Genomic DNA, 27323 nt, shown 5'->3' with positions numbered 1-27323 from the left:
GTATGGAGCATGGATGGACGCTGCTGCGGCAGTGATGTTTAACGGAGCTCCTGTGGTAACTCTGGCTGGACTGCGTCTCCCTACTATGCCCACCATGTGGGGCTATGGGTGGAGCTCCGGCGGGAGCTGTGTTTGAAAGAGTGTGCCTGCGTTCGTTGGAGTGAAACGACATGGGCTTGTGGAAATTTGCCTGGGGTACATCTCACCGCTGCACTTCTGCGGCAGTGACTTTCAGAAATTACTCCTGCGGGAGTATCTTGGGACTGGAGTTTGAGTACGAGGTTGGAGAACGCCCTGCCACATCCATGACATGGAGCCCTATGGAGTTAGAGAACATAGGGCCTCCAGATGTCACGAACAGGGAAGGAGGTCCTCGTCCCTAAAGGCAAACGGGCCACCAATATCTGAAGCGAAACTCCCTATGCAGCAAGAGGGAGCCTACGGTATACATGGAAATGCAGAACTACCATCCTTCTGACACAGGGGGCTTAGATCGCATAAAGACATAATGGCCCGTCACACTTAAGGGACGTACGATCCTTGGTATCTCCAGTCCTCTTTTTCGGATAGGAGGGCCCACACTGCGATCCGAACGGGGGATCCTCCATGGATAAGAAACATGAAGGATCTCACGGCGATTCGGAAAGGGAGAGCCCCCACGGCGCCCGAATGGAAAGCTCATGCTGCGTTTCGACCGGGAGAGCTCCCGCGCTTCGAAGGAGAGAGCCCCCCTCATATGTATAAATAGGGAGTTCACTGCGATCAAAACGGGAGAGCCCACACAGCAAGTCGAACGGAGAGCCTACGATGCATCTGGATGGGGAGCCCACACGGCGATTCAGATGGGAGACCCCACTCCAGGAGTGGTATGTCACGCACATCTGAAAGGGGAGAGCTCTCACTGCATCCAGATGAATACACGCCCTGCGGGGCTAGGTAAGCGGGGAGATGCGATAGTAGGGAGAGGCGGTCCGGACTCAGAAGGATGCTAGTGTTTGTTGTGCTTGTCTAATGTTAAGCAGATCTGAACGAACATATGTTTCGAAGGTGTGGGACGACCATCGACCTAGCATTTTGGTTTGGTGATCGGAAAGGCCCCTTGTGCTGCTGTGGTGGCTGCACCTATTCGGAAAGAATGTGAAGAGAAATGTTTGGTTGGGATGCCGGAACTGTTGAGGATGAATTTGAGGTTCTTTTGGAACCAATGTCTGGAGGCAGGAAGGTTTTATCATCGATGAAGAGAGGATCGAGAGAAGAGGTGAATTGGGATTTCCTCTGGTGAAGAAAAGTTTAAGGACTGGTATGGTTGGCTGAGGAGCGGCGCACAGGGCAAATAGAACGGGCGTGAGCTCCGCCACAGAAATTGCAGACATGGAGGAAGCGACATCGTTGTCTGTTGCAGCCTGAAGAATTGAAGCTGTTGCACACGTGTCTGCCTGAAACTGAGGTAAAAATCTGGTTACAGTCATTCCTTGATTGAGGGACATATGAAGTGGGTTTTTCTTGGAAAGGAGCTGGATAGGTTGGAAAATCTGGGTTGGTTTGGGGACATTCTGAAGTAGAATGAATGATAGACCTGCAGATGGCGCAAGAAAGGCTTCGAACGCCTAAGAAGACTCTGTTATATAGTTCGAGGTCCAAGGCTCCCCAGTAAGGACACTGGTTCCAGTGGGTGACACGGGCGGCGCATTTAGCTGAAAAAAGCTTATGGTATGTATAAAAATGACTACCTCCGAAAGAGAGACTGAGCTCTGCTATGATAGAGAGGTAGTCATTTAATTCCTTGCGTCTGGCTGGAAATGAAGTGCAAATTACTTCTGTGTATCTGGCAAAAGCAATGTAGAATTCTGCAAGTGTGAGAACTCGTTTTGAAGGTTGTATGGAATTTTTAAGATTGATGGTTAATGGGCCGCAGTCAAATGAGCGGTGGGATTCATTGAGAGGGACGGAAGTCAGTAGAGAAGGAAGATCAATATCTGCACCTGATAGAATTAGGGAACGGAGATGGGCTGAGACTGGAGGTGGTTCCATGGCTACTGCATTGGGAGGAGCTGGAAGATGGACTGCTGTGGAGAGTGAATGGGCTGGCAAGCGGATTGTACCTGAAGAGCTAGTGTTAGTGTTGAGAAAAGTAGATGAATGTTGATCGGAGGGTCCCATTACTGACTGGTGTCCAAGATGGCTGGCATGGGCTGAAGTGAGAGGAAGGGGAGGGTTTGTGGGGAAAAAAGGTGTAGACATCCTTTGCGGAGGCAACCTCACGCTCGGATGTGAACTGGGAAGAATATTAGGAGATAATTGGAAGATAGAAGGGGGAAGAAATGAATGAGGTGAATTGGAATGGAAGGAAAGAGGAGGGGGTGGAGGGGGGATGGCTAGCGAAGGCAACCTCGCGGCGGCGCCGGCGGCTTTTGGATCGGCGCGTTGGGATTGTGTGGGTTCAGAACGCCGGACCGGTAGAGAAACGGAGGTAGAAGAGGGGCGAGTCTTGCTTTTATGAGATGTTGAAGTGTTTGATGGCATGCTGGAACTAAAAGAACTGATGAAAAGATCGTAGAGTTGAGCTTTTGATGATCTGCGGGAGAAATGGATTCCGGAGCTGGAGAGGACTTGACGTAGGCTGTTGACTGAACATTTTGAAATGGGTGGAATCGGTGTATTAGCAGCGGTGGAATGGAGAGATGATGTCTGAGAAGATGTACGAGGCTCAGTTAAAACTGGCGATCTTGAAGGTGGAGGAGAGCGTTGCCTTTTGGTGCGTGGTTTGTATGAGCGCTGGATTTCGCGGCCAGAGCGCTCATGAAGATTATCCGTGTTTGCATCCGAATGATCCGATCTTACGCGGGGTGTGGCTGTCGGTGTCTCAGGAAGGCTCGTCAGTTCGTCGTCTGAAGGAAAGAGTTGGATTTCCGGGATGTCGGACATTATTCCGTGCGGCAATACCCCATAATACTGGAACAGCTGATGTTATGGGGAGAGGTAAGCGGCTGCTTATATACTGTACTCGGCTGATGATTGAAAGATTAGATTGGCTCACTCCTCCCTAACTTACGTTTAGAAACTTCATTAAAAACGCGGGTCGGGTACAATATTTTCTTTCTTTTTTTTTTGCGGTCCGAGTTGCGGGCGGGTTAGTTGAAAACGTCGGTCGGGTGCGGGTTGTTTATACATTGACCCGCGCATCGCTGGTGTGCACGCAGTGGTGCTCGGGCACGAGACATGAAGGCATCTGATTGGTTCTTTACATTCGCACCGAATGGCAGTGATTGGTCAGAGTTTTTACTGTCCTACAGCTGCTACAGAGGTCAGATTTGTTTCATTCCTTTTTCTGAACACATAATGTATTGACTACTATCAGAATGGAAGGACCATTTCACCCAGTATAAAAAAAAATGTTTCTGAACAGGATTACCAACCCTACCTTTAAGTGACATCTTGGATATTTGAGTTATCTCAATAAGTTAGTTCCGGCAAAGTTATTTTAATGCAACATTTTAAGCTGTGATAGCAAGGAGCAACAATAATTTACAAGTAAAATAATAATATTCATAAAGTCTAAAGTTTCTTTGAAGCTGCGAATGCAAATATGTAATGCAAGAAACTGAATTAAAACAATCACACGTATGCAAACACTCACATGCGGACAATCACTGTTATTTACTTATGTATTTATTTTACAGAGAGCATTCAGATTTTAGTTTTCGGGTGTCTAGCGCTCTTAAAAATTAAGGTTTCAAAAGGATTTTTTTTTCTTGCAGTGATTCCATAAAATAACAATTTTTAGTAGAACCTTTCAGTGATCAGTTCTTAAAATAACCACTTTTTCTTAGTGTGAAGAACATTTGAATGATCCTAGGAACCTTTAGTGATTCCATGGATGTTAACGGTCCTCATAGAACCATTGATGCCAATAAAGAACCTTCATTTTTAAGAGTGCACTGTACATTTAATATAAGCAGATTTTGGGAAAATTATCACAACATGATGATATCATAAAATGTTTATTTAATTATTTTTACGTTAGCCGACTACATTAATGAACTAACTAATCCTAATTCTAAACACACTATAAACTAGAAGTACTTTATTAAAGTTTGTTAATGGTAAAATGTAATAGTCAAGTCAAGTCATCTTCATTTATACAGCGCTTTAACAAGTGAGTATAGAAGTTCTGCTTGTTAACAGCAAGCGTTCATCACTAATGTCAAGACATCTTCATTTATACAGCGCTTTAACAAGTGAGTATAGAAGTTCTGCTTGTTAACAGCAGGTGTTCATCACTAATGTCAAGTCATCTACATTTATACAGCGCTTTAACAAGTGAGTATAGAAGTTCTGCTTGTTAACAGCAGGTGTTCATCACTAATGTCAAGACATCTACATTTATACAGCGCTTTAACAAGTGAGTATAGAAGTTCTGCTTGTTAACAGCAGGCGTTCATCACTAATGTCAAGTCATCTTCATTTATACAGCGCTTTAACAAGTGAGTATAGAAGTTCTGCTTGTTAACAGCAGGCGTTCATCACTAATGTCAAGTCATCTTCATTTATACAGCGCTTTAACAATATAGATTGTTTCAAAGCAGCTTTACAGTGATAATAGGAAATTAAAGTAAAAGTTTGTTTTGGCTTTACAGCAGCTCTAGAATAAAGTTATAATAATAAATAAAGTTATAATAATCTTCTGCTCTTAAAGTTCTTTGTTCATGCCTGTTGATCCGTTCTTAATTTTTTGGAAAATCCTTCCATCCGGATGCTCCCGCCAGGTTATCTTCACATCGGCTGCTATTCCCTGCGCTCGCAGAGTCTGCTGGACCTGAGGACAGTAGTTCATAAACGTACAGTTATTATGATGTATGGACGACCATTTCAGCCTCAGAAGAAGAAAAATAAAGCTTTTGTGAATCACAATGACATAAAACTGTTATGGCATACTGAGTCATCATGATAAAAGTCAAATACTTATTATTGTAATTATGACATTAAAGGGGTCATGACATGAGAAACCAAATTTGCCTTGATCTTTTGGTATATAAGAGGTCTTTGTTCCATTAAAACGTCCTGCAAGTTTCATAGCTTAAGACGTCCTCCCCATTATAAACGAATCATTTATTTAATCAAGCTCTAAATACAGCTCGTTCTGGATCCATGGTAAGAAGTGACGTCACGGTACGAAGTGACGTACCAGCGTTTGCATATGACCGCCTCCAGCACAAGACAACTACGCTTTAAGCGCAAGACAACTACGCTCATGTCGTATCGTTGTAGCGCCCGCGCGCCTCACAAGTGTTCAGTCGCCGGACAGCGAGTGGGTCTGTGTGTGTACAGTAAAGTTACGATGCCGCAGATGTGCTGTTCCTGGCTGTGGACAAACAACATCTGTGAATACGCTGCGAAAGATCCAGTCGTCAGGGAAAAATGGATGCACTTTATTTTTTGCGGACGTCCCAGTCACGGCAGTGTTAGTTTAAGCGTTTGTTCTATACATTTGAAGGATGACTGTTTTGAGAACAAATCCCAATATGATGCTGGCTTTGCCAGAAAACTGTTGCTCAAAGATAAGTCCGTGCCGACTATTCTGGGCTCAACAACGTCGACGCAAACTGTAAGTAATGTGTTTAAAACTTTAAACTACTTTTTAAATACGCTGAATCCGCACAGGTTCTGGCTGGGGGCGTTAATAATTGATGCATAGGCACTGACGTTAGCCAATCACAGCAGTGGGCGTTAACACTGAACTCTTAAAGGGGAAACACCCCCAAAACAGACTGTGTGACTCAGAGGATGAGAAACGGGGAAAAGGTCATAAATCACTACATTTTAAAAGTTTTTTGTAAAAAAAACTATAGTAAATGGTAAATGGACTGCATTTATATAGCGCTTTCACAGACCCAATGGCCACCAAAGCACTTTACAGTATTGCCTCACATTCACCCATTCACTCACTCATTCATACACCGACGGCGGTGTCAGCCATGCAAGGTGATCCAGCTCGTCGGGAGCAGCTGGGGTTAGGTGTGTGTGTGTGTGTGTGTGTGTGTGTGTGTGTGTGTGTGTGTGTGTGTGTGTGTGTGTGTGTGTGTGTGTGTGTGTGTGTGTGTGTGTGTGTGTGTGTGTGTGTGTGCGTGTGTGTCAGGAGCAGCTGGGGTTAGGTGTGTGTGTGTGTGTGTGTCAGGAGCAGCTGGGGTTAGGTGTGTGTGTGTGTGTCGGGAGCAGCTGGGGTTAGGTGTCTTGCACATGGACACCTTGACACTTGGTCAGGTGGAACCGGGGATTGAACCACCAACCTTCCAATTTACAACCTACATGAACCACTGAGCCACTGCCGCCCTTATGAATAATTATGAATAGTAATACTATAATTGCACCTAAGGGAACATAATAATAAAATTAAAAAACCCATGTCATGACCCCTTTAAAGTTTAAATTATGACAAAAAGTAAACATGACATACTTATTTAAAATTATGACAAACTAATTTGAAATTAACAAATTATGACAAAACGTCAATTATGACAGTCATAATTTCTACTTTTAATCTCAAAATTATGAATTTCATCATTATGATTATTTTATTCATTTGATTTTTTTATATCATATAAACATTTTGAAACATTTTGACAAAGACAACGTTTTAATATGCTAAATAGAAATAATGACAGAAAAATGTGAAAAAAGTAAATTATGACAGTCATAAGTACAACTTAGTCCATAATATACCATAACTATGGCAGAATATACCATAGTTTCAACTTTATGTCATATATTCACTTTTTCTCATAATTGTGGATACTACATCGGAACTAAGCTGGACTGTGATGCTATTTTCTTCTGGAAACAAGCTTTGTTGCATTATTTTCCTGTTATCTCTGTAAAGCTGCTTTGAAACACTCTGTGTAAACACATGTGACTTGACTTGACTCACCTTATTTAACACATCAGCTGTAATCGCTTGATCATTGACATTATCTCCTGCTTTCACCTCCAGTCTTAATATCTGCTGGTTCACATGTGCTGTGGAAAGAAATGAAAGTGAAAAATACAAAGACGTACACGATTACAATCACTTTGAACACCGGATGAGAGAAGGTTTGGTTGCACAGTGACTTGTTCTGCCATATGGACAGGACTCAGTGATATGCCGAATATTTACAATATGTGTTGTGAAAAACATGAACATTGTGAGTATTGCATTGATTCATTACAATAGTTTAGGGTTCAGAAATTATGACAATTAATAATAATGTCAAAGCCAGATGTTTTAATAGCATTTTCAATTTAAACCTCAGTAGTAAAACATTTGTGAAAGTTATTTAGCTCGATTTATTTCCGTTCAATAAGTTCAATTTGTCCATTTAAATGAGCAAATTTGCACCATCATTCCAAAACATTTGTACATCTCTGCATGTTTTTTTTTTTCAAATCTTTTTTTTTTTGTTGCTTTAATATATGTTGATAAATATCACATACTGTATATTATTATTGCTTGTGTTCATTTAGTGACACATTTCATAATCATTTTCAACTTTTTACAATGCAATGTTCAAAATGTCGACTAGTAATTGGGGGGGGGGAGGGGGGGAGGTTAATGTGACACACAAAGTGACACACAACACTTTGGATTAATTTCAGAGCTAATATTTTGAATACGGAATATCTAAAGTAATATCTTCTTTTATTTTAGATTAAGATTTTTTGGCTTGAAAATGTATAGCGCTAGACAATGAAACAACAACAAAAATATCATAAAGAACACTGTACTTGTCTGGCATAAGAAGAAAATCAATCTCGAGCAGGTCTCATCATCAACATGACCGTGACCATCTAAAGCGCCACACATGTCTTGGCCCAGTGCATTATCTGGTTGTCCTGCAGCCCACGGCAGAGGGGAATAAAGGCTTGTGTTGGTCCGGTCCGACCACTTCCACGAGTCCCTGAACAGACCGATCCAGGCACACGTGTGATGTTTGAGCATATCGGTTAGCTGTAGATTCTCATCCGCGTTCTTCACGGTGAACAAGTCTGAGTAGTTTTTTCTGCAGTAACTCTGAGCTTCTTTCCAGGACAACAGTGGATCAGTAACTAGTACCGGCTGTCCTTCTGTAAAACATCAGAATACCTGATTAACTCAACTGGCCAATCTAACTGATCGAGCTATTACACAAAACCAGTTTTTTCCAATGCACTGGTCAATTTTGAGATTTTGCTTCCTTAACATGTCTTCTTATGACTAGTGGAAAGAAAACGTCTAAAGTACATTGTTTATTTTGTAGACTTTATCTTTGTACATCTGTAGATAGCAATTACAATATGTATCTTTTAAAGGCCGATTTTTAAAAATGATTTTTTTCTCAACTTGTGTAACACTTATATACACCAAAACTTAGAGTTTTATTCCTATCTATATTCTGAAGGTTTTTATTGAAGGGTTTGTTCATTTATCATTCAACCTGATTTATATAACATGTTATTCCTAAAACATGGTGAAAATAATAATAATAATTCCCATGTGTTAACAGTATTTTCTAATTTATGGAGTGATAAAAAGAGAAATCCAAAATTCCTTCTATAAAAAACTTTAACACTAACATGTCAACAAAGTCAAACAAGAATTGTGAACCTGTCTTTATACCCAATACCCACATTTTTGTTCTGGTACTGTATAACTAATGTTCTGAACTGATATAATAATGCATAATTTTCATATTTTCATGATGTCAGAAAACAGTGAAATCTGTGAGGTACTGATGGCTGAACTCATATTGACTGAATTGATACTGAAAATAATTTGTCTTTATTCTTACCACTATTTTGGCAAAAAAAGGGCATTGTCCAATTACAGGCTTCATCCCACCAGAATCCAGTTGCACGTAGATTTACACAATATTGATTTCCACCCATATTGTTTGGCTGATCAAAATCCCATTTTAAGAAAGTCACATTTCCCCCTGGAAGAGACCAACGCCAGCTGTTGGCATCATCATACAGTCCGATCCACATGTATAACTGTAGTTCAGCTGTTAACTGGTGTAACTCGCTCCACTCTTCACCAGTCTGTACAGTGGCCAAGTCAATGTAGTTCTGTCGACAGTAATCTTGAGCCTCGTACCACGTTTTATACTCTTGGATCAGAATATATTCCCGCGAGCCGCACAGAATCAGTGAGAGAACCCCTGAGTGGAGTTAACACAAAGTTAGTACAAGAATCCAGTAATTCAGTGTCCAGATGGTCAGTTAAAGGAGCTCACACTGAGACACAACACACACTCACCTGAGAGCAAGAAGAGATGGACCAATCTCTGCCCCATCGCTGCTGAGATCAGATTACTGAGGTCTTCATCCACTGTGTTCATATACTGTTCTGTCCAGGGGTAAACACACACACACATCTTCATTTGTGTATTGAAGTGTTTTGTCTTTATTCTTTGACAACAGCAGCATTAGGGATTCATGGTGTGAGAATTTGCTCAGCTAATGATGCACATCAAATGTGTTTACACAAATATAGGCAGAATTATGCAGATGTGTTTGCATAGGAAATCATGTTATTGGCTTTTGTTCATGAAAAGCTTTCGTGTTCTTGACATCTGGGTGACACTTTATAATATCTGCTTGCTATTAATCATTAGCTAAGCATTAGTAACCAGTTAATTCATCATTTATAAAGCATTAATATACATTATAAGCTGTTTATAAATACCGCTATAAATGCTTTAGTCTTGTTTTAAAAGCATATCTATAATGTGTTTAATAATTGTTTTTTGATACTTTATTAATGATCAATTTATCATTTCTAAATGAAGTATAGCATTATTTAAACCAGTTATTTAGGAGCTGTCAGTGGTTCATAAGATCACTTAGAAAGTGTGAGTAAATGGTTCATACATTTTATTATTCAGACACATAGTAATAATTAGTGTTCATAAATGTATTTTTATTAATATGTATTTCTACTGTAATTCAGGGTTAATGCAGGCAGTTATAAAGCATTTAGTAGTGGTCAGTTCACTATTTCTGTGAGCTCATCTAAAGTGAGGACTAGTTATGCCTTGCAAAGCATTTATAAAGGAGATTTAAAGGAAACCAACACAACACAGCGATGCAGAACATAGAAATATTCTAAATATCTGTTTTGTGATCTCAGCGATTGGATTACCTCATGGATAATGTGGAGAATATAATCATACATTCTCTGACATTACTTAAAAATGTTATGATTACTTTGTGATAAAGATTTCTGTTTTACGCTTTCTTTTAAGTTCAGTCACGAGTAAATATTTCAATAAAAAAGGAAAAACATCACATCTCTCAGATGCATTTTGCACACTGGTGGTCGTATCTGTCAAGTGCCTTGAGGTAAATCATCCGGAGAAGTGGAACTAGGTAAAAACCAGTGTCTGAAAGCTAGACAGAAAAGCGTTTTAAAATGCATTGCTGACAAGACCAACTAGCTGGTCACCAACACATGTTTTTGTGTATGATTGTCAAAGAAATTGGTATTTCATTGTAACTGGCCAGACTTTCTTGACATCTTCACTCTTTCACCAGCTTTAAGTTCTGAGCAGAATGATCACATCGATACAGAGGTCGTACACTCGAAGCGTTCCCGAACTAATGCAGATATCATCATGATTTCCCATGCAAACAATCCTCCGCATGATTATTCTGCACTTCTGTAAGGCATTAGCTGAGCGTCATTAGTTGAGCAAATGCTGACTACACCGCGAACGCCTAATGACGCTTCTGCTTTTACACTCAAAACTATTCAAAATTAAAATGATGCCTGTGTGTCTGCTTACACCTGCTCTATACTACAACTTGCATTTCTGACATGGAGCTGAGAATAGTGGGTGTATTAAAAAATTATACAAAAGTGTTGTCAAAAATTAATAAAATAGTTTTGCATGCTACTAAAACTAAAACTTCATGTTAGTTTTGAAGTAGTAAAAGGAATGGCTGTGCGATGTTGGTTTAGGAGGAGTGTCACTGGAGAAGGGGTGACGTAATGTCACTGAATCTTGAAGCGTTAACGACTGTCACGACTAATCGTTCGTGGATACTTTAGAAATGAATGTGCTACTGTAAAGTGAACCCTACCTTCACACAACGCAGTTTATTTAGTGTCCTGAGGCGTCACCATTTCCCCGTCAGATGCAGTTAAACACACACACTCTTTCCGTCATGCTTCAACAACCCGTACTTGGGTAAAAGGTCTTATTGCTTTTGACACAGTTACTACTATGTTAAACATATTACATGTGCATTTTTTTATTAAAACGCTTTTTAAATCAAATTAATTAAGTGGCATTCTTATGCTACAAGATATTAAATTGTGTTTTTAATCTTTAACTTTAGGACAATAACCAAATTACACTGTGTGCAGATTCAACTTCCAATATGTGTAGATTCAGTCAATAACAGTCTATTTAATGTAGTAAAGGAAATTACTATAGCTCTGTTGTATTTTTCTGAAATTTGTACTTAATGATCTTTGATTTTTTGGAAAACCATTCCATCCGGATGTTCCCGCCACGCCAACTTCACATCTGCTGGCATTCCCCGCTCTCGCCGCTTCTGGTGGACCTGAGGACAGACTGATGTCAGACTGAACCAAAGAAGAAGAACAGGGTAATAAGGCTTCGATCAGGGCCGTGTTTCCCGAAAGCATTGTTACTCGCAACTATGGTCACAAGTTCTGTCGTTCTCAGCAGTTCAGCGAGTCTGTGTTTCCCGAAACCATCGTTCCCATGAACATTCGCAGACAGCATCTCAGAGTTGTGTGTGTGAGCGACCGATCTCGGCCTGCGGTTAGAAGAAGAGTTTCTAGTTCGCATGTGGACTCAATAAATCCTGATCTTGAGCAAAATAATCAAGCTAACATTCAGTGCAATCTGTCTTTTATTTAGAATAAATGTCATTTACAGCTTTAAGTTTGTCAAGAGATTTAAAGTGTAGTTTCTGAAGAGTGCGCATGTGTGAACGAGCTCGAGTGTGTAAGAACGAGTCTATGAGTGAATCTGGAAATAAAGCAAAATAACTGAGAAAAATGAGAAATAGTCGTCAGATGCCATGTCTGTAATTTATAGCAAAACATCTTGCATTAATTCAGTCTCAAACTGATTCATTAACAGTAGTTATTACTCCACCACCTGCGTGACATCATTAACCAACGTAGTTGAATGACCAATTTGCGACAGTACGGTTTCGGGGAACAGTCGTGACTATAGTTGATTTCACCGACGCATGTACTATGATAGTGAAGCAGCGAGTTACGTTAGTTGTTCAGGAAACACACTCCTGTTTGGGTTTTAAACAGGTTAACTTTAATCTCTGAAACTCCACAGAACCTGGAAGCCAGTCTCAACAGGACATGAGGTTTAGTGAGGTGACAGAAACACTAATGTAGATTACAGGAGTGGTGATAAGCATATGGCTCTCCTCCTTCAACAATGATTGATAATACCTGGCTTATTCAAATACCTTTTTCGCTAACTGTTATTTTATTCTCCACTTCAGTAACACTTATATACACCAAAACTTACAGTTTTATTCATATCTATATTCTGAAGGTTTTTACTGAAGGGTTTGTTCATATATCATTAAACCTGATTTATAGAGCATTTTATTTCTAAAAACTAGGAAAAAATATTATTTTTCTGTCAATAAGTGTCTTTTTTCTGATTTATGGAGTGATAAGAAGAGAAATACAAAATCCCCTCTATATATATATAAAAAAAAAAACTTTAACTCTAATATCTCAACAAAATCAAACAAGAACTTTGAACCTGGCTTTATCCAATGTTAATGCATACTTAATTAAAGAATGCCTCACTTGCGTATTTAAATATAACATTTCAAATTGGTAATGCAAAGCAAATTACTTAATGTACATTTGTATGTTCTGTGCAATCTTATTCAAATCCTGAACTGTTAGTAAGAGTATAGGGATGACGTCAAAACCCGGAAGACTAAAGTGCCAGTGGTTTTCCTGTGGGTTTTTATAATGGGTTTTTTCTTGAACGTTTTAATCTACAATGTAAATTACACACACCCATATCGAAAATTCATCTTATCGTTATTATTAAATGTTAACTAGCTAAAAAACTAAAGTATTGAGTGCGGGCTAAACACTAAGGACACACACTTCTGTGTGTGCGGACAGAAACGATATATAAAAGAGTTCTCTTTCATAGCATCTTGTGCTTGAATGGCTTAAAATCACTAAAAATACATGAAAATGATAAACGTTCTAGAACGACCCCGGTTTCTGAGTAAATGACTCTTGTGAAGAGAAGCTAGCTTGACTTTTATGCATATTCAGTATTTACAAAATGAACAGAGATGCAAGGCTGGAAACACAAGAGCTGTTAGTTTTGAGTGATGTGTCTAATGTAGAGAACTGTGTTTAGAGTTAGTTTTACACATGCAAACTGAGTGTAAAGCGTATAATGTGCTTGCAGTTTTGCAGAATTGCAATGGCACTCGAGTAATAGCTCTCAGTCAAACAAATGTTGTCATCTTCACCTTCACTTATTTGCAAAACTTTCCTTAAGCAAAAGGGCAGGGAAATGAGCCTTGAGTGCTCATGCAAAGTAAACGGGATCATTCAAGGACGGGAACTCAACATCGGCGTCCACACAAATAAAAAATAAGAAATTGTACTAACTATGTGTGTATATTCTGTGCTTGTCAACACTGAAGCAGGAGGGAAGAAGCGTGTGGCTTTAGATGACGATAAATCAGAGTATGTGTCCTTGAAATCGTGATAAAACAGAAGTAGCAATGATTTTTCCCCTTCTGTATTGTGACGTACATCTGAGTGAAGCTTATGGAAAAACAATTAAATGTAGGGCTTGGAACTTGGTTCTATATACCAGTTCCTGATTGGCTGTTGAAATGTGGGCGTGGCTCAAAAGCAGAGGCGCTTCTGAATGCAAGCTAGCAGTCAATTGTGGGCGGGTTTAAGCAGACTAAATTATTGGAGGTAATAAAAAAAAAAAGGAACAGGCACAGATTAATCGTTCACAATAAGACCAATAATATGCATTTACTGTTTCTATGATCAGATTCATCAAAACAAGCTGTGAGAAACTCGTCTTCACTTGTAAGCTGATGTAGAGCCAGATATGAACTTATTCAACAACAAGAACATAAATCAGTTGCTTATGTTTATGTAATAGTCCACATTATATTTTTTTTAGCGAATTGACTTTATATAGACCAATTTCCACTGGTATTGATACTCCAGGTAAACGCCATGTTGGTCATAAACTCTGATTTGGTCATAAATATCTGATTGCAGATGTTATGACTGATAAATATAGTCGCTCTTTGAGTTGATCTTGATGGTATATTTTCATGTATAGTGTCTTATTTTATCTTGGCCTAGAAAACACTCTTGTAAAAGAGTTTTTGTTCCCTTCCGAGGGAACTCGAACTGCATCGGTGTCGACACTGTGGGAACGCCCTCAGCGTAGCACGTCTGATTTCATGAATGAAAACTAATCCAATCCTATTGGCGTTGCGTGATGACGTAGCGTGTGACGGCATACACGGATGTGTACAAGGACACGCCGGTACACAGTAGAGTTAGCTTTTTGCTATTCAGCAAGCGCTCTGTGTTGTGTGTGAGAACAGTCTGTCTTATTTGGTGTTGTATTGTCCGTTCAAAGCACTATAATGGCAAGTGAGCAATTAAAAAAATGTGTGTTTCCCTGCCCGCGCTACATTACGGCTGGGGACACACACGAGATGTGTGGGGGGGGGATCTCGACGAGGCACACCACTCGGCTCAAATTGCCCCTAATTATGGCCTGTTAAGAGAGATAGACCAGGGCGAGGGTCCCACTGTTGATGATATCGCTGAGCTTCGCAAAGCCACAGATTTGTCTCTCCGTGTTACCCAGGAGACGGCCCGTGCCATCAGCCGCTCCATGTCAGCACTGGTAGCCATGGAGAGGCATCTGTGGCTTCATTTATCAGGCATTAAGGAAAAGGACAGGGCCTTCCTCCTTGACGCGCCCGTTTGTACAACTGGTCTGTTTGGTGACGACGTTAATGCAGTCGTCGACAGATTTCAAGAGACTAAAAAACAGAGCGAAGCCTTCAAGCAATATCTCCCTCGCTGATCAAGGCCTAGGAGGTCTGCTAGAGAGAAGCAGCATCAGCCGTCATTGAGCTCGTCCCACCGCCGAAGCCAGAGGGAGAGCATCGCTTCTAGAGGTCCCCCTCATAGAGCTTGGGACTCGAGACAGCGCTCTCAGTACCTGGAAGCTGGCCTGCCAGTACAGGTAGTCGAGACTATACTCAGTTCCAGAGCTCCTTCCACAAGGAGGTTGTACGGCATTAAGTGGAATGTGTTTTCCACTTGGTGTAGAGAGCGTGCGTTGGACCCAGTTAACTGCCCGGTGGCTTCAGTGCTGGAGTTTCTCCATGACCGCTTCTCTGCTGGGCTTACCCCGTCCACACTCAAGCTTTCCACGCTCCTCTGAGTGATGGGCCTCTGGGGAGGCATCAGCTGGTCGTATGTTTCCTCCATGGGACTTGGAGGATGAGACCAATGACTCGTACCAGGATTCCCACCTGGGACCTGGCGGTGGTTCTCGAAGGGTTGGTTGAGGCCCCCTTCGAACCTCTGGAGTCGGCTGAGGCCAAGAACCTGACTGTCAAGATGGCCTTTCTTCTTGCCATCACCTCTCTTAAGAGGGTAGGGGACCTCAAAACGCTCCCGGTTTCCCCGCAGTGCCTGGAGTTCGCTCCTGGGAGGGTTAAGGCCATCCTGCACCCCAGCTCGGGCTATGTCCCGAAGGTGCCGTCTAATACGGCGAGGTCTACGGTTCTGCAGACGTGTCATCCCCCACCTCATGTGACGGCGGAAGACAGAAGACTTCATTTGCTATACTGCTTTTGTAGTATACAACTTTTTCTAGATAAATGAAGGTAAATAAATAAATAAAGGTAAATAAAGGAATAAATGTAAAGAAATGCATACACAGTGTCGTGACACATTACAAGTAATTTGAGTCAAGTAATCAGATTACTTTTTCATGGTAACGAGTATAAAGCATTACTTTTAAATTTACAACCAAATATCTGAGTTACTTTTTCCAAATAAGTAACTCATTACTTTCTATAAAAAGTAACTAAGTAACAGAATTCGTTACTTTTTTAGGGATTAACGTGATATTGTAACACATTATTTTTAATGTACATACATATAAATTAATGATATACCCGTTTTATAGTTTTTAACCTCTGTGATTTTACCATCTACAGTATGTTCATGCTCTCTGAGGCTATTTGAATAAAGAGCCTTATATTGCAGTAATCAGTCTCAGTGTTGTACATACAGTACTAGACACAAGGTTTTGCATAATGTAATAAAGAGCTTTTACAAGGCCAGTAAAAGGATTTTTGCGAACAGAAACTTAATATAGTTTTGAGAAGCCGCTGAAGCATCAACCTCCAGTCGTCAGAAGCAGGTAAAGGTGATATTTTTGTGCAAGTTCACTTAGCATTTTTCCAATGTAATACCATTTCTATATGATCAATACAAGGCTTTAAATTAAAATGTAACATTGAGCTGATGAGAAAAAACCCAGATTTCCAGTGTGTGACTTGAATTTTTACCAATTTGGTCTTGAAAGAATCTGGCTCTACCATATTATTAATAGCCATATTATTATTATTATTATTATTATTTGTCCTTTTCCTTATCCTCCAACCTCCCCCTCATTCCTGATGAAAAGAGTTTATTATTTTTCTATTATCACTACTGTTACTATTCTTATTATACCATTATTGTATTATTATATACAACTATATTATCATATCATCTTCTTCTTCCTCCTCCATCCTCCTGTTAATATTTTTACTATTATCATCATCATCATCATTATCATTGTCAACAATATGTTTTACTTATTTTTTTATTACGTCTGTTATACATCTGCAAAATGTTCCTTTGTTTAAATGCTTTGTTTAAATTTAAAACACACACACACACACACACACACACACACACACACACACGTTTTGTTGGCCTTGGTTTTTGTTGTATCTGTCACACAAAAAGGAAAGAAAGAAAGAATGAATCTGGCTCATGTAGACATTGGCGCATGACACGTTTGAAGTCATCCTGAGAGAGTGTTTCAAAGCCCTCGACTAGAAACAGTGAGTTGCAGAAACCTCTCCAGCGTGTTGTGTTCTGGTCGCTTGTTTCTCTCAGGGAACAGAGATGATGCTGAGGAGGATTCAGGTTCTGGTTCTGCTGCTGCTGCTGGGTGAGTGTTAGTGTGAATGAAACTGCTGTCAGATCAACTGTCCACGGCTGATTCCCTGCGGTTCCCGTCGACAGGACTGCTCTCGAAGGCCTGGAGCGACCCGTATCACTTCGTCCTGATCGAGGAGATGAAGACCTGGCCGGAAGCGCAGTCGTTCTGCAGAGAGAATCATCTGGATCTGGCTACGGTTCAGAGCGACGGAGACCGGGAGAAACTGAAGAAAGCAGCAGACGCTGTGGACTTCCAATCTTTTGCCTGGATCGGCTTCTACAACGGCGTCCTCACTTGGCGTTGGTCTTATCAAAATGAGGTGATAAGCTATGAGCAGTGGGAATCCCGGGAGCCGGACATGTCCCGCACACACGAGGCCTGTGCATTTCTTTACGCAAGCGGAAAATGGGGTGATATAACCTGCACTGCAGAAAAACACTTCTTTTGCCAAACTGGTAAGAAACAATGCAACACATTCATTACAACCTGCATGTCTGCTTGCTTAGTCTCTCGTGCAAAGTCATTTTCCTCATAACATTCATCCGTAACCCGATCTAAACACGTATTTAAAATCTTGCTTTTCAGCCAAAAATCCTTATAACGAGAAGCTTTCACCTGAGAAGATAAACTGCACTGGATATTAGCACTTATTTTCTCAAATTTTCCCTTTCAAAGTTGTTTATGCTTGAAGTGAAAAAAGGGAAAATGCAGTTATTCTGGAATCTTGTTTTCCAGCGAAAACATCCTTAAGATGCACATTTACTTTAGAAGCAACATTGCGTTGGATATTAACACTTGCTTTCAGAGAAAACCTCAAACAAGTGCAAGTGTACCACTTTATGCTTGACATCAAAAATATCTGCCAGTGTAACAGAGTCAACGCAAATGTTTTTAAAGCAAATTACAATATAAGACTTGCACGTTCTTAAGTTAAGCTTCGAAGCCCACTTTGCATCCTCATGTCAGGGTGGCAAAAAGCTCAGGCAAACACACGAGAGCCTGATTACAAAAACACAAGTCTCATCCACGTCCCAAACACACAGTTATAATGTTCTCATGATCACTTTGGTGTAGCCAGACTTGCACTACTTTACTGCAAAGCAACTTACAATTGAGGCAAGCAATTTATCATGAGAGCTAACAATGTAGAGTTGCAAATACAAGCTTGATTAGTACAAACGCTCAGATTCTTCTTGTCGAATTCAGAAGAGGTGAATAAAAACCAGACCATTCAACACCAAGCACATGGATGAGGATTAGCTTTAGGTCATGTTCTCCGTCTCTATGTCCTGACCACACATCTGACTCCTTACAGACAAGAACAAAATAGAAGACAAGTTTGTGTACGTCCAGACGAGCATGACGTGGCGTGACGCTCAGCTTTACTGCAGAACCAACTACATCGACCTGGCCACGGTTGCAGAGGGCGCGGAGAACAAGGCCCTCGCCAAGATTATTACTGAACACCAGGGTCTGTACGCCTGGATCGGCTTGTCCAAGAACCTGTGGCTCTGGTCCGATCAGACCAACGTGTCGTTGTCTTCGGTCAGGTGGGAGGCGGGACAGCCCGATAACACGGACGGCCAGGAGGAGTGTGTGTGTGCCGGGACTGAGGGACAGATGGCGGACGTCACCTGCTCGACTTCACACTTCTTCTACTGCAACACCCGTGAGCTCCTGCATCTCGCACACACACACACACACCGTCTGATGCGGGACGCAGGATTAATCACACTAACACGTGTTTGCTTCTCTTAGCTGAGATTAGGGAAGTACAGCGTGTCAGAGTCGCCGTGAAATCTGCTGGATATCTGAACGAATCTGCTGTGGTGGCGGCCATCGAAACGAAGGTGCGTCTGCATGATCATTAATATATTTTGTGAATGGCTTTTTATTTTTATATTTTCCATAATTATTTTTTTTTTTTTTTTGCCATTTTTATTAGTTATATCTATACAAATACACACATGATATATTAATAATATAATAATAACAGTATATATATATATATAAAATGTCAGTTTTAGTTGAAGTCGTTTTAGTACTTAACCTTAAACCAAACGAAATATATATCTATAATAAGGGCTGTCAAATTATTTTTATTTTATCTGAGGGTCTGTTTACACAACACTGTTTTCAACTGAAAACGTACAACTTTTTATGCGTTTTGGCCGTTCGTTAACAATACAAACTTTTGAAAGCGGGATTCAAAGTGCAAGTTTTTGAAACAGTCTCCGTGTAAACAACAAAAACATGAATCTCTGAAGACGATGACATCATGCACATGCGTATTACATGTTCAGTCTATAGTGTTTCATCGCCATCTACTGGCCTGGCAGCAGAATACAGCGCTTTTAGTCATGTTCGGGGATCCGTGTGAACGGGGATTGTTTTGACAATGGTGTCGTCTGTACGTGATGTGCCGATTAATGAATCAGGTGAGCAATGAACCACAAAAGATCATTGAAAGTCATTATTGTGTTACATGAGAAAAGCATCAAATAGAAATGACAAAAAGTAGCTTTATGTGACCGGGGATTTATATTTACCAACAGGAACACATTAGGGGTTTCTATTTACTTTAAGTTTATTCATTTAATGATGTAAAATAAAAACAAATTATTTTCAAAGGTGATTTATCAATTTAATTGACAAAAAAGGTTTCAGTTTTAAATGTTCACAAAAGAAACAGAAAAAAGCAGAAAAACAAAATTCAATAAATGAAGTTCACAGAGCTGGTGATAAAATTTAAACCACCTCACTGCTCTACATTACTCTGGGTGCAGTTATCTCCGTGACACTGTATGCTTGAGTATCACAGCCCACTTGTGTATAATAAACACAATACCCTCAAACACGGCACAAAAATACGACCGGTTTAAAATACAAAAAAAATGAAAATAAAACAAAAATAAAAGTAACGCAACTATTACAAAACGTTACAATGCAATACGGCAGTGGGAATACTGTGCAAAGAGAACAAAACAACATAAGTACATTTTACATATTACCCACTTACATATCATGAGAGAGAAAATAACACTCACATAACAATCAGCTCCAACACACCACCACATTCACTTCACGAGGGCTGAAATCCCCAACATTATGTGGCACACTGGATAAATAATCACATCAAATTATTATCACAAGAAAAGCACATGAAACATTTGAAATAAAATTAAGTGTATAACATTTGGCATAACGCCAACTAATCAGGCCTACACCGCATGGTGTGACGTCATAGCATCGCGGACATTACACACAACATAACTTTCCAAATATGACAGTTCTCCGAATTACTGCAACAAAATATGCATCCACAAATGGTATTAAACTAAAATATATTCACAAAACATTGTATTTACCCATGGATGACTTCAAATCATACAATTTCACGAGAGTGCGCATCTCTCTCGCACTGCCCGATGCACGTCTCACCAAATGACTGACTCGAGAGCGCACGCGCATTGTCTCGGGCGCAACACACATAGTGCCACCTGTTGATGACTCCAGGGAAGTACATGTAATCTCTGTTTTTTCCATCTTTATAATAAAAGTGTAAATGACAATGAAATAAAATAAAAGATTTTAACATGCAAGGAAAAAAACAAACTTTAAGGGTATTTACCACCCGGTTACATCCTCCCCTGCTTTAAGTCAGCGTCCTCGATGACTCACTCAATCACCTATTTTGGCATTCATGGCACCCTGTAATGCCTTCTCAAACAATGCAGTTCCAATACTGGCCAATACTTGAGACACCATATCCGTGCTGACGCTCACGGCATTACAAGCGGACCTGGGTGCATGAAAAGGATTAGTGTGAACACCCGCATTTGCTCGCTTGCTTCTGCGCACAGCGGGAACTGGTAATTCTCTCTGGACTGGGTTACGCACTTCAACAGTTTCTAGCTCCTCTGACTGGACAAGCTCATCTGGAGCCTCTGCATTCAGGACCACACCGTCAGACTCTGCAGAGTCTCTATCTCGAAGTCTCGCTGATACTTGTACCTGGCCACCTTGAGAGTTGTCACCTCTCAACCCCGAAGTACCCAGTGTCTCAGAGTTCATTGAAGTGTTTGCGGCCCCCCTCACAGAGGGTTGCTCCACTACTACCACAAAATCTGGCTCAGAAGTCTCGTTCCCGTCCATAACTTCAGGCAGTGTAGGTGGATCAGACTTCTCCTTACCCCTAGGCCTAGGAGTGGGCACGGCACCTGGACGCAACTCCGACCTGTGAACCCTTTTTGAGGGCCCTCCCTCCAAAGGCTCAACAGTGTACGTTGTGCCAAATATTTCCACTACTCGGTAGATGATCGGGCTCCAGGCGTCTTGAATCTTATTCCTGCCTGGAGGCCGCTGACGCAGATACACCAACTCGCCCACACTGACCTTGGGACAAAATGTCTTTTCATTCAGACGTGTCACTCTCTCTAGCGCTTTCTCCTCTGAGTACTCCTTTGCTTTCTCATGGGCATATCTCAGCCTCTCTTGATGGACAGACAACCAGTCTTGTTTTCCCTCTGAGACCTCCTCGCTACCCAACAATGCATCAATGGGCAGATGTGGCTGTACTCCAAAAAGTAAATAATATGGGGAAAATCCTGTAGTAGCATGCGGAGTCACATTATACGCATGGACTAACTCCGGCAAGTACTCAGGCCAACGCCGTTTACGTTCTGGTGGTAATGTACGTAGCAGGTTGTGAAGTGTTCGGTTGTACCGTTCACACTGGGCATTTCCCTGCGGTCTATAAGGGGTGGTTCGGGTCTTCTTCACACCATAGAGTCTGCACAGCTCAGCAATTACCTCGCTTTCGAAGTTACGACCTTGATCGGAGTGCAACCTCTCAGGGACTCCGTACTTCATAAACCACTCTTTCAACAAGGTTTTTGCTGTGGTATCCGCCTTTTGGTCTTTGGTGGGAAACGCCTGTGTGAACTTTGTGAAAACATCGGTAACGACCAAAACATTTTCACGGCCATCAGAAGCAGGCTCTAAGACTGTAAAGTCCACCGCAATCACTTCCAAAGGTCTGGAAGCCAAGAATGCTCTCACAGGGGCACGGACTTTGGGCTGAGGCATCTTGGTAAGGATACAACGCTGGCACTTCTTTACCCATTCCTCCACATCCTCATACATACCGGACCAAAAACACCTCTGCTTCAACAACCCCAAGGTTCGCTCAATGCCCTGGTGCCCCATATCGTCGTGCACACTCTGCAACACTTGTTTCTTTAAACAACCCGGCAACAACAGTTGCCAGCAGCACTCCTCAGAAGGGCCATCTACTACTCGATACAGCAACCCATTCCGTTCTCTTATAAGGCTCCACTGCTTCAGAAGGCACTTCACAGACCTTGACAGAGACTGTCTTTCCAGGTGAACTGGTCTCTTTTTCGTGTTCCAGAACCCTCTAAATTCCCCCAGAACAGGGTCGCTTTCCTGAAACTCGACCAGCTGTTCCCTAGTGTAACCAGGAAGCGTATGAGTGTTACCTTGAATACTAGTGGCTGCTTCCCCGGCCTCCAACACACGGATTTGCCTTAACCTACAGCACTCAAGTCCCTTCAGAGCAAGTTCAGGTTCCAAGGCTGTACCTCGACTAAACACACTGCAAATCGCTACACACTCATCCCAATCAACGTCAGGATCGGATTCAGGCTCCCCTGCAAACTCCTGCCTAGACAGAGCATCAGCTGCAGCGTTACTCTTGCCTGGCCTGTACTTCACCTCAAAGTTGAAGACCGACAACTGCGCTACCCATCTCTGCTCGATCGCTCCTAACTTTGCAGTTTGCAAGTGACAAAGCGGATTATTATCCGTAATCACCTCAAACCAAGACCCAAGTAAGTAGCCACGAAACTTCTCGACTACAGCCCACTTAATGGCCAGTAGTTCGAGCTTCATGCTACTGTAATTGCGATCATTCCTCTCTGCGTTACGCAACCTTCTGCTTGCGTACGCAATGACCCTCTTCTTGTCATCCTGTATCTGGTACAGAATGGCCCCTAAGCCATTCTGGCTTGCATCAGTTTCGAGTATGAAAGGGCAAGTGAAGTCCGCAAAACCAAGCACAGGTGCAGTCGTTAACTTCCACTTCAACTGACTGAATGCATGATCACACTCATTAGACCAACCAGACCTAAAGTGACGACCACTCTTTGCACCCCTGCCTTCGCGCAAGCAAGCATTTACCAGGTCATGTAAGGGTCCAGCTATCTTCGAGAAGCCCTCGATAAACTTCCTATAATAACTGCAAAACCCTAGAAATGACCTCAGCTCCTTGACAGTTTCTGGGGTCTTCCAATTGCTGACCGCAACAACTTTGTCCGGGTCAGGAGAAATCCCTTGTGCCGACACCTGGTGGCCAAGAAAACGCACGGAATCTTGGAGAAAATGGCACTTCCCCAACTTGACCTTTAAACCGGTGTCTGTCAACCGTTTCAGCACCATCTCTAATCTTTCCAGGTGTTCCTCAAATGTCTGTGAAAACAGCAAAATGTCATCTAGGTAAACTATCAACACCTGAAAGATCAGATCGCTCATAACAGACTGCATGAGCCGCTGAAAGGTCGATGGTCCGTTGCAGACCCCAAACGGCATCCTCCGGTACTCAAATAAACCAAAAGGTGTGGTGAACGCCGTCTTGGCCCTATCCCGGTCACTCACTGCAATCTGATGATACCCAGAGGCCAAGTCCACAGTTGAGAAAAATGTCGCTCCCCTAAGGGCATCGAAGCTCTCATCAATTCTGGGTAGTGGAAATGCGTCACGCCTCGTCTTGGCGTTGAGCTTCCGATAATCCACGCATAACCGTAGCGACCCATCGGTTTTGCGCACCAGTACCACAGGCGAGGCATAAGCACTCACACTCTCCTGAATAACACCCTTTTTCAACAACTTAGTGATGTGCTCTCTGACCTCCTGGTACTGATTTGGTGGAATTCGCCGGTATGGCTGATTCACAGGTACGTCATCAGTCAGATGTATCTCGTGCTGAACCTTATCTGTATAACCCAAATCATCGTCTTCCAGGGCAAACACACTTGAATACTTGCCCAGCATGGCTTTTAATTGAACCTGCTGTTCAGGGGTGCCCCCCATGTCAATGTGATCCAAGACTGACTGGGCCTGAGGCTCAGAACCATGACCTACACCCATAGTGACCCGTTCTGTGTCTGCGGAGATTCGCTGGAACATCACTTCGCAGGACGAACCCACACTATAACCATCTACTGGAGACAACATACCTAGACGGGCCCTAGGCTGAAGCCAAAGATCTTCCTGAGACAAGTTAAGTACTCTCACTGGACACACAGGTAACTCTGACGTGATCAAGGTAGGTACAACAACCAAACCTCCTGGTAAGGGCGTATTTGCTGGTTCTACCAACCACACTGAACCATCCTTTTTACTGGATTCCATCCCCTTAATCAGGACAGTAGCTGCCGACCAAGCCGGCACATGTGCCGGAGTCTTACCCGCGACCCGTACAAATGAAACCCGCTCAACTAACTCGACTGATTGTGCCTGCTGGAACACTGCCCTCCAATCAGAATCCAGCCTACCACCCAGCGTGGTGTCAAACTCAGCATGAATAATCTGTCTGCACTTACTGATGATGTTCATTCCGATGAGCACGGCCACAGACGACGGACTAGGAGTTTCTTTAACGACCAGGAAACCACATTCAGGCAGGGTCATCCCCATAACTTCCACATCAAGCTCCATGTAACCCAAATAGGGAATGTCTAAACCGTTAGCTGCTGTGATCTTTAGCCAACCTGAGGTAGACAACACATCACTTTCATCCCCAAATAAATGCTCTCGGAAGAACCCCTCAGTTATAGTACTGACCTGACTACCAGTGTCTAACAAACATGACACTGGCACACCCTTGATTTTCAAGTCGACCATCGGGCACGTTCCAACAGCCCGTTCAAGGAATCTGTCCCGACTAGTTCCCTGAGGTGGTGAACCAGATACTACCCCTTGTGCAGCCTGACAGCCTGCAACAGAAGGACCTTGTTTGTCTTGCCCTTCAGTAGTCCTGGCAGCACTCCTAGGTCTCCCACCCCGTCTCACGGTGCAATGTCTAGCAATATGCCCAACCCCGTTGCATCTGAAACAGATAGGTTCTCCCTCTTCAGTAAACCTTGGAGGCGGCTTAGATACGGGTGCATAATTCTGCGGAACAGACACTGAATGTTGCACAGTCAAGTCCTTGACTGCCTTGGTGAGCTCTGAAATAGTCTGCTCTTGTTCACTTATTCGCTTGTCCTGCCGGGAAATCGTTTGTTTCTCGGACCCGACAGAAGTACCACCAGTTTGATCTAGCAATTCTGAATGGACTGGTCGACTATTCACTACTCTGGTCGGCCTGCTTTCTTCCATGGACCAAAGAACAGCCTCATTGCGAACCTCGAGCAGGGTCAGGTGGGGCTTGTCTCTGATTATTTTACGCAGCTCTCGCCTTAACGCTGCATCTCGCACACCCTCCACAAACTGATCACGCAAAATCCCCTCCTCGTTTGCCAAGCCACCTGGGGATTGCTTTGCGGCAGAGCTTAAAAGGCGAGAGAGAGCATGAGAGTAGTTTCGCAGATCTTCCCCATCCAATTGTTTGCGGTTGTAAAACGTTTGCAACAATTGAGTCCCACTGCGCCGTTCCCCAAACGCCTCCTGCAGGAAAGTAAACAAATCACTGGCCTGTCTAGACTGGTTTCCAACACATAAACGCACCTCTTCCAGAGCAGGCCCTCTCAACAGAGAGATGATAAAGTCAAGCTGTTCTTCTTGTGTCTGGTCTCTGGCCCTTAGAACTCTTTCCACCTCCTCAATAAACTCCTCTACAGACCGTCCATCTTTGTTATACTCCCCGCTAAAAGGTTGAACCTGGCGTTCACGTGGAACATAAATGTAGGAGCGGGTCGAGTTACCTCCCCCAACAACCCTATTGGCCAGAGCATCGTTCCTCCAATCACTTAACTCTTGAATCTGACCCCTCAATTGCTCTATGACGTCATTTCCCACAGCCCCAACGACAGGGATGTCGACGTGCACCTGCTCTTCAGCAATTTCTTCAGGGTCAGACATTTTTTACACTAGCAGGTCAAATAGCATCAAGTCAGAATTAACTCAGTTCAAGATAAATGTTTCTGGCGCAAACTTCAGCCTTGGCAGTCCTTTTTAGCAGCTCAAACAGACCCTCGTGCTGGTGCACAGTTCCTGGATGCGGCCGTGAGATCCTGGAAGCTAACACGTCGACAACAGGAACCCCGTCAGCTGGACCAGTCTCCTCAGCAGCCGTCACGCCTGACAAACTGGAAACACGATCAGTCCAACGCTGGCCATCTCGTCCGCAACCGCGATCCTCCACACTCCGGACGTCCTCAGCCTCTGAAAAATATTCACCACTGCCGTATTGTCTAACCCAACTATACCGCTCGACGAAAAAAACTAATCAGATTGAATAAACAACCCCACTCCTGGTACCAAAATGTGTGACCGGGGATTTATATTTACCAACAGGAACACATTAGGGGTTTCTATTTACTTTAAGTTTATTCATTTAATGATGTAAAATAAAAACAAATTATTTTCAAAGGTGATTTATCAATTTAATTGACAAAAAAGGTTTCAGTTTTAAATGTTCACAAAAGAAACAGAAAAAAGCAGAAAAACAAAATTCAATAAATGAAGTTCACAGAGCTGGTGATAAAATTTAAACCACCTCACTGCTCTACATTACTCTGGGTGCAGTTATCTCCGTGACACTGTATGCTTGAGTATCACAGCCCACTTGTGTATAATAAACACAATACCCTCAAACACGGCACAAAAATACGACCGGTTTAAAATACAAAAAAAATGAAAATAAAACAAAAATAAAAGTAACGCAACTATTACAAAACGTTACAATGCAATACGGCAGTGGGAATACTGTGCAAAGAGAACAAAACAACATAAGTACATTTTACATATTACCCACTTACATATCATGAGAGAGAAAATAACACTCACATAACAATCAGCTCCAACACA

The 27323-nt window shown here is 42.2% G+C and overlaps 2 protein-coding genes across 3 annotated transcripts in view; one reads left to right on the top strand and one right to left on the bottom strand.

Moving 5' to 3' along the window:
* The window catches only part of LOC306993517 (putative C-type lectin domain family 20 member A), a 431197-nt gene that overhangs the window by 401826 nt on the left and 2048 nt on the right, over positions 1–27323 (top strand). The window contains exons 2-5 of one of the 2 annotated variants that reach the window (XM_079603350.1): positions 17235–17282; positions 17357–17728; positions 18589–18942; positions 19032–19123. In XM_079603350.1, the coding sequence (XP_079459476.1) occupies positions 17237–17282; positions 17357–17728; positions 18589–18942; positions 19032–19123 (864 nt within the window). In that variant the 5' untranslated portion in view covers positions 17235–17236. Of the gene's footprint in view, positions 1–17227; positions 17283–17356; positions 17729–18588; positions 18943–19031; positions 19124–27323 lie in introns of both variants that reach the window. The other variant, XM_079603349.1, reaches the window with a different exon arrangement.
* LOC306993508 (putative C-type lectin domain family 20 member A) lies at positions 3640–9357 on the bottom strand. The gene is made up of 5 exons (XM_079603338.1): positions 9272–9357; positions 8805–9173; positions 7762–8100; positions 6926–7014; positions 3640–4816 (listed from the first exon to the last, which is right to left on the bottom strand). The coding sequence occupies exons 1-5, from the start codon at positions 9351–9353 to the stop codon at positions 4691–4693; spliced, it is 1005 nt and encodes a 334-aa protein (XP_079459464.1). The 5' UTR covers positions 9354–9357; the 3' UTR covers positions 3640–4690.

This window comes from Phoxinus phoxinus, assembly GCF_949152265.1.
Source record: "Phoxinus phoxinus genome assembly, chromosome: 2".
NCBI lineage: Eukaryota > Metazoa > Chordata > Actinopteri > Cypriniformes > Leuciscidae > Phoxinus > Phoxinus phoxinus.
This window is presented reverse-complemented; position numbering and strand designations above follow the sequence as displayed.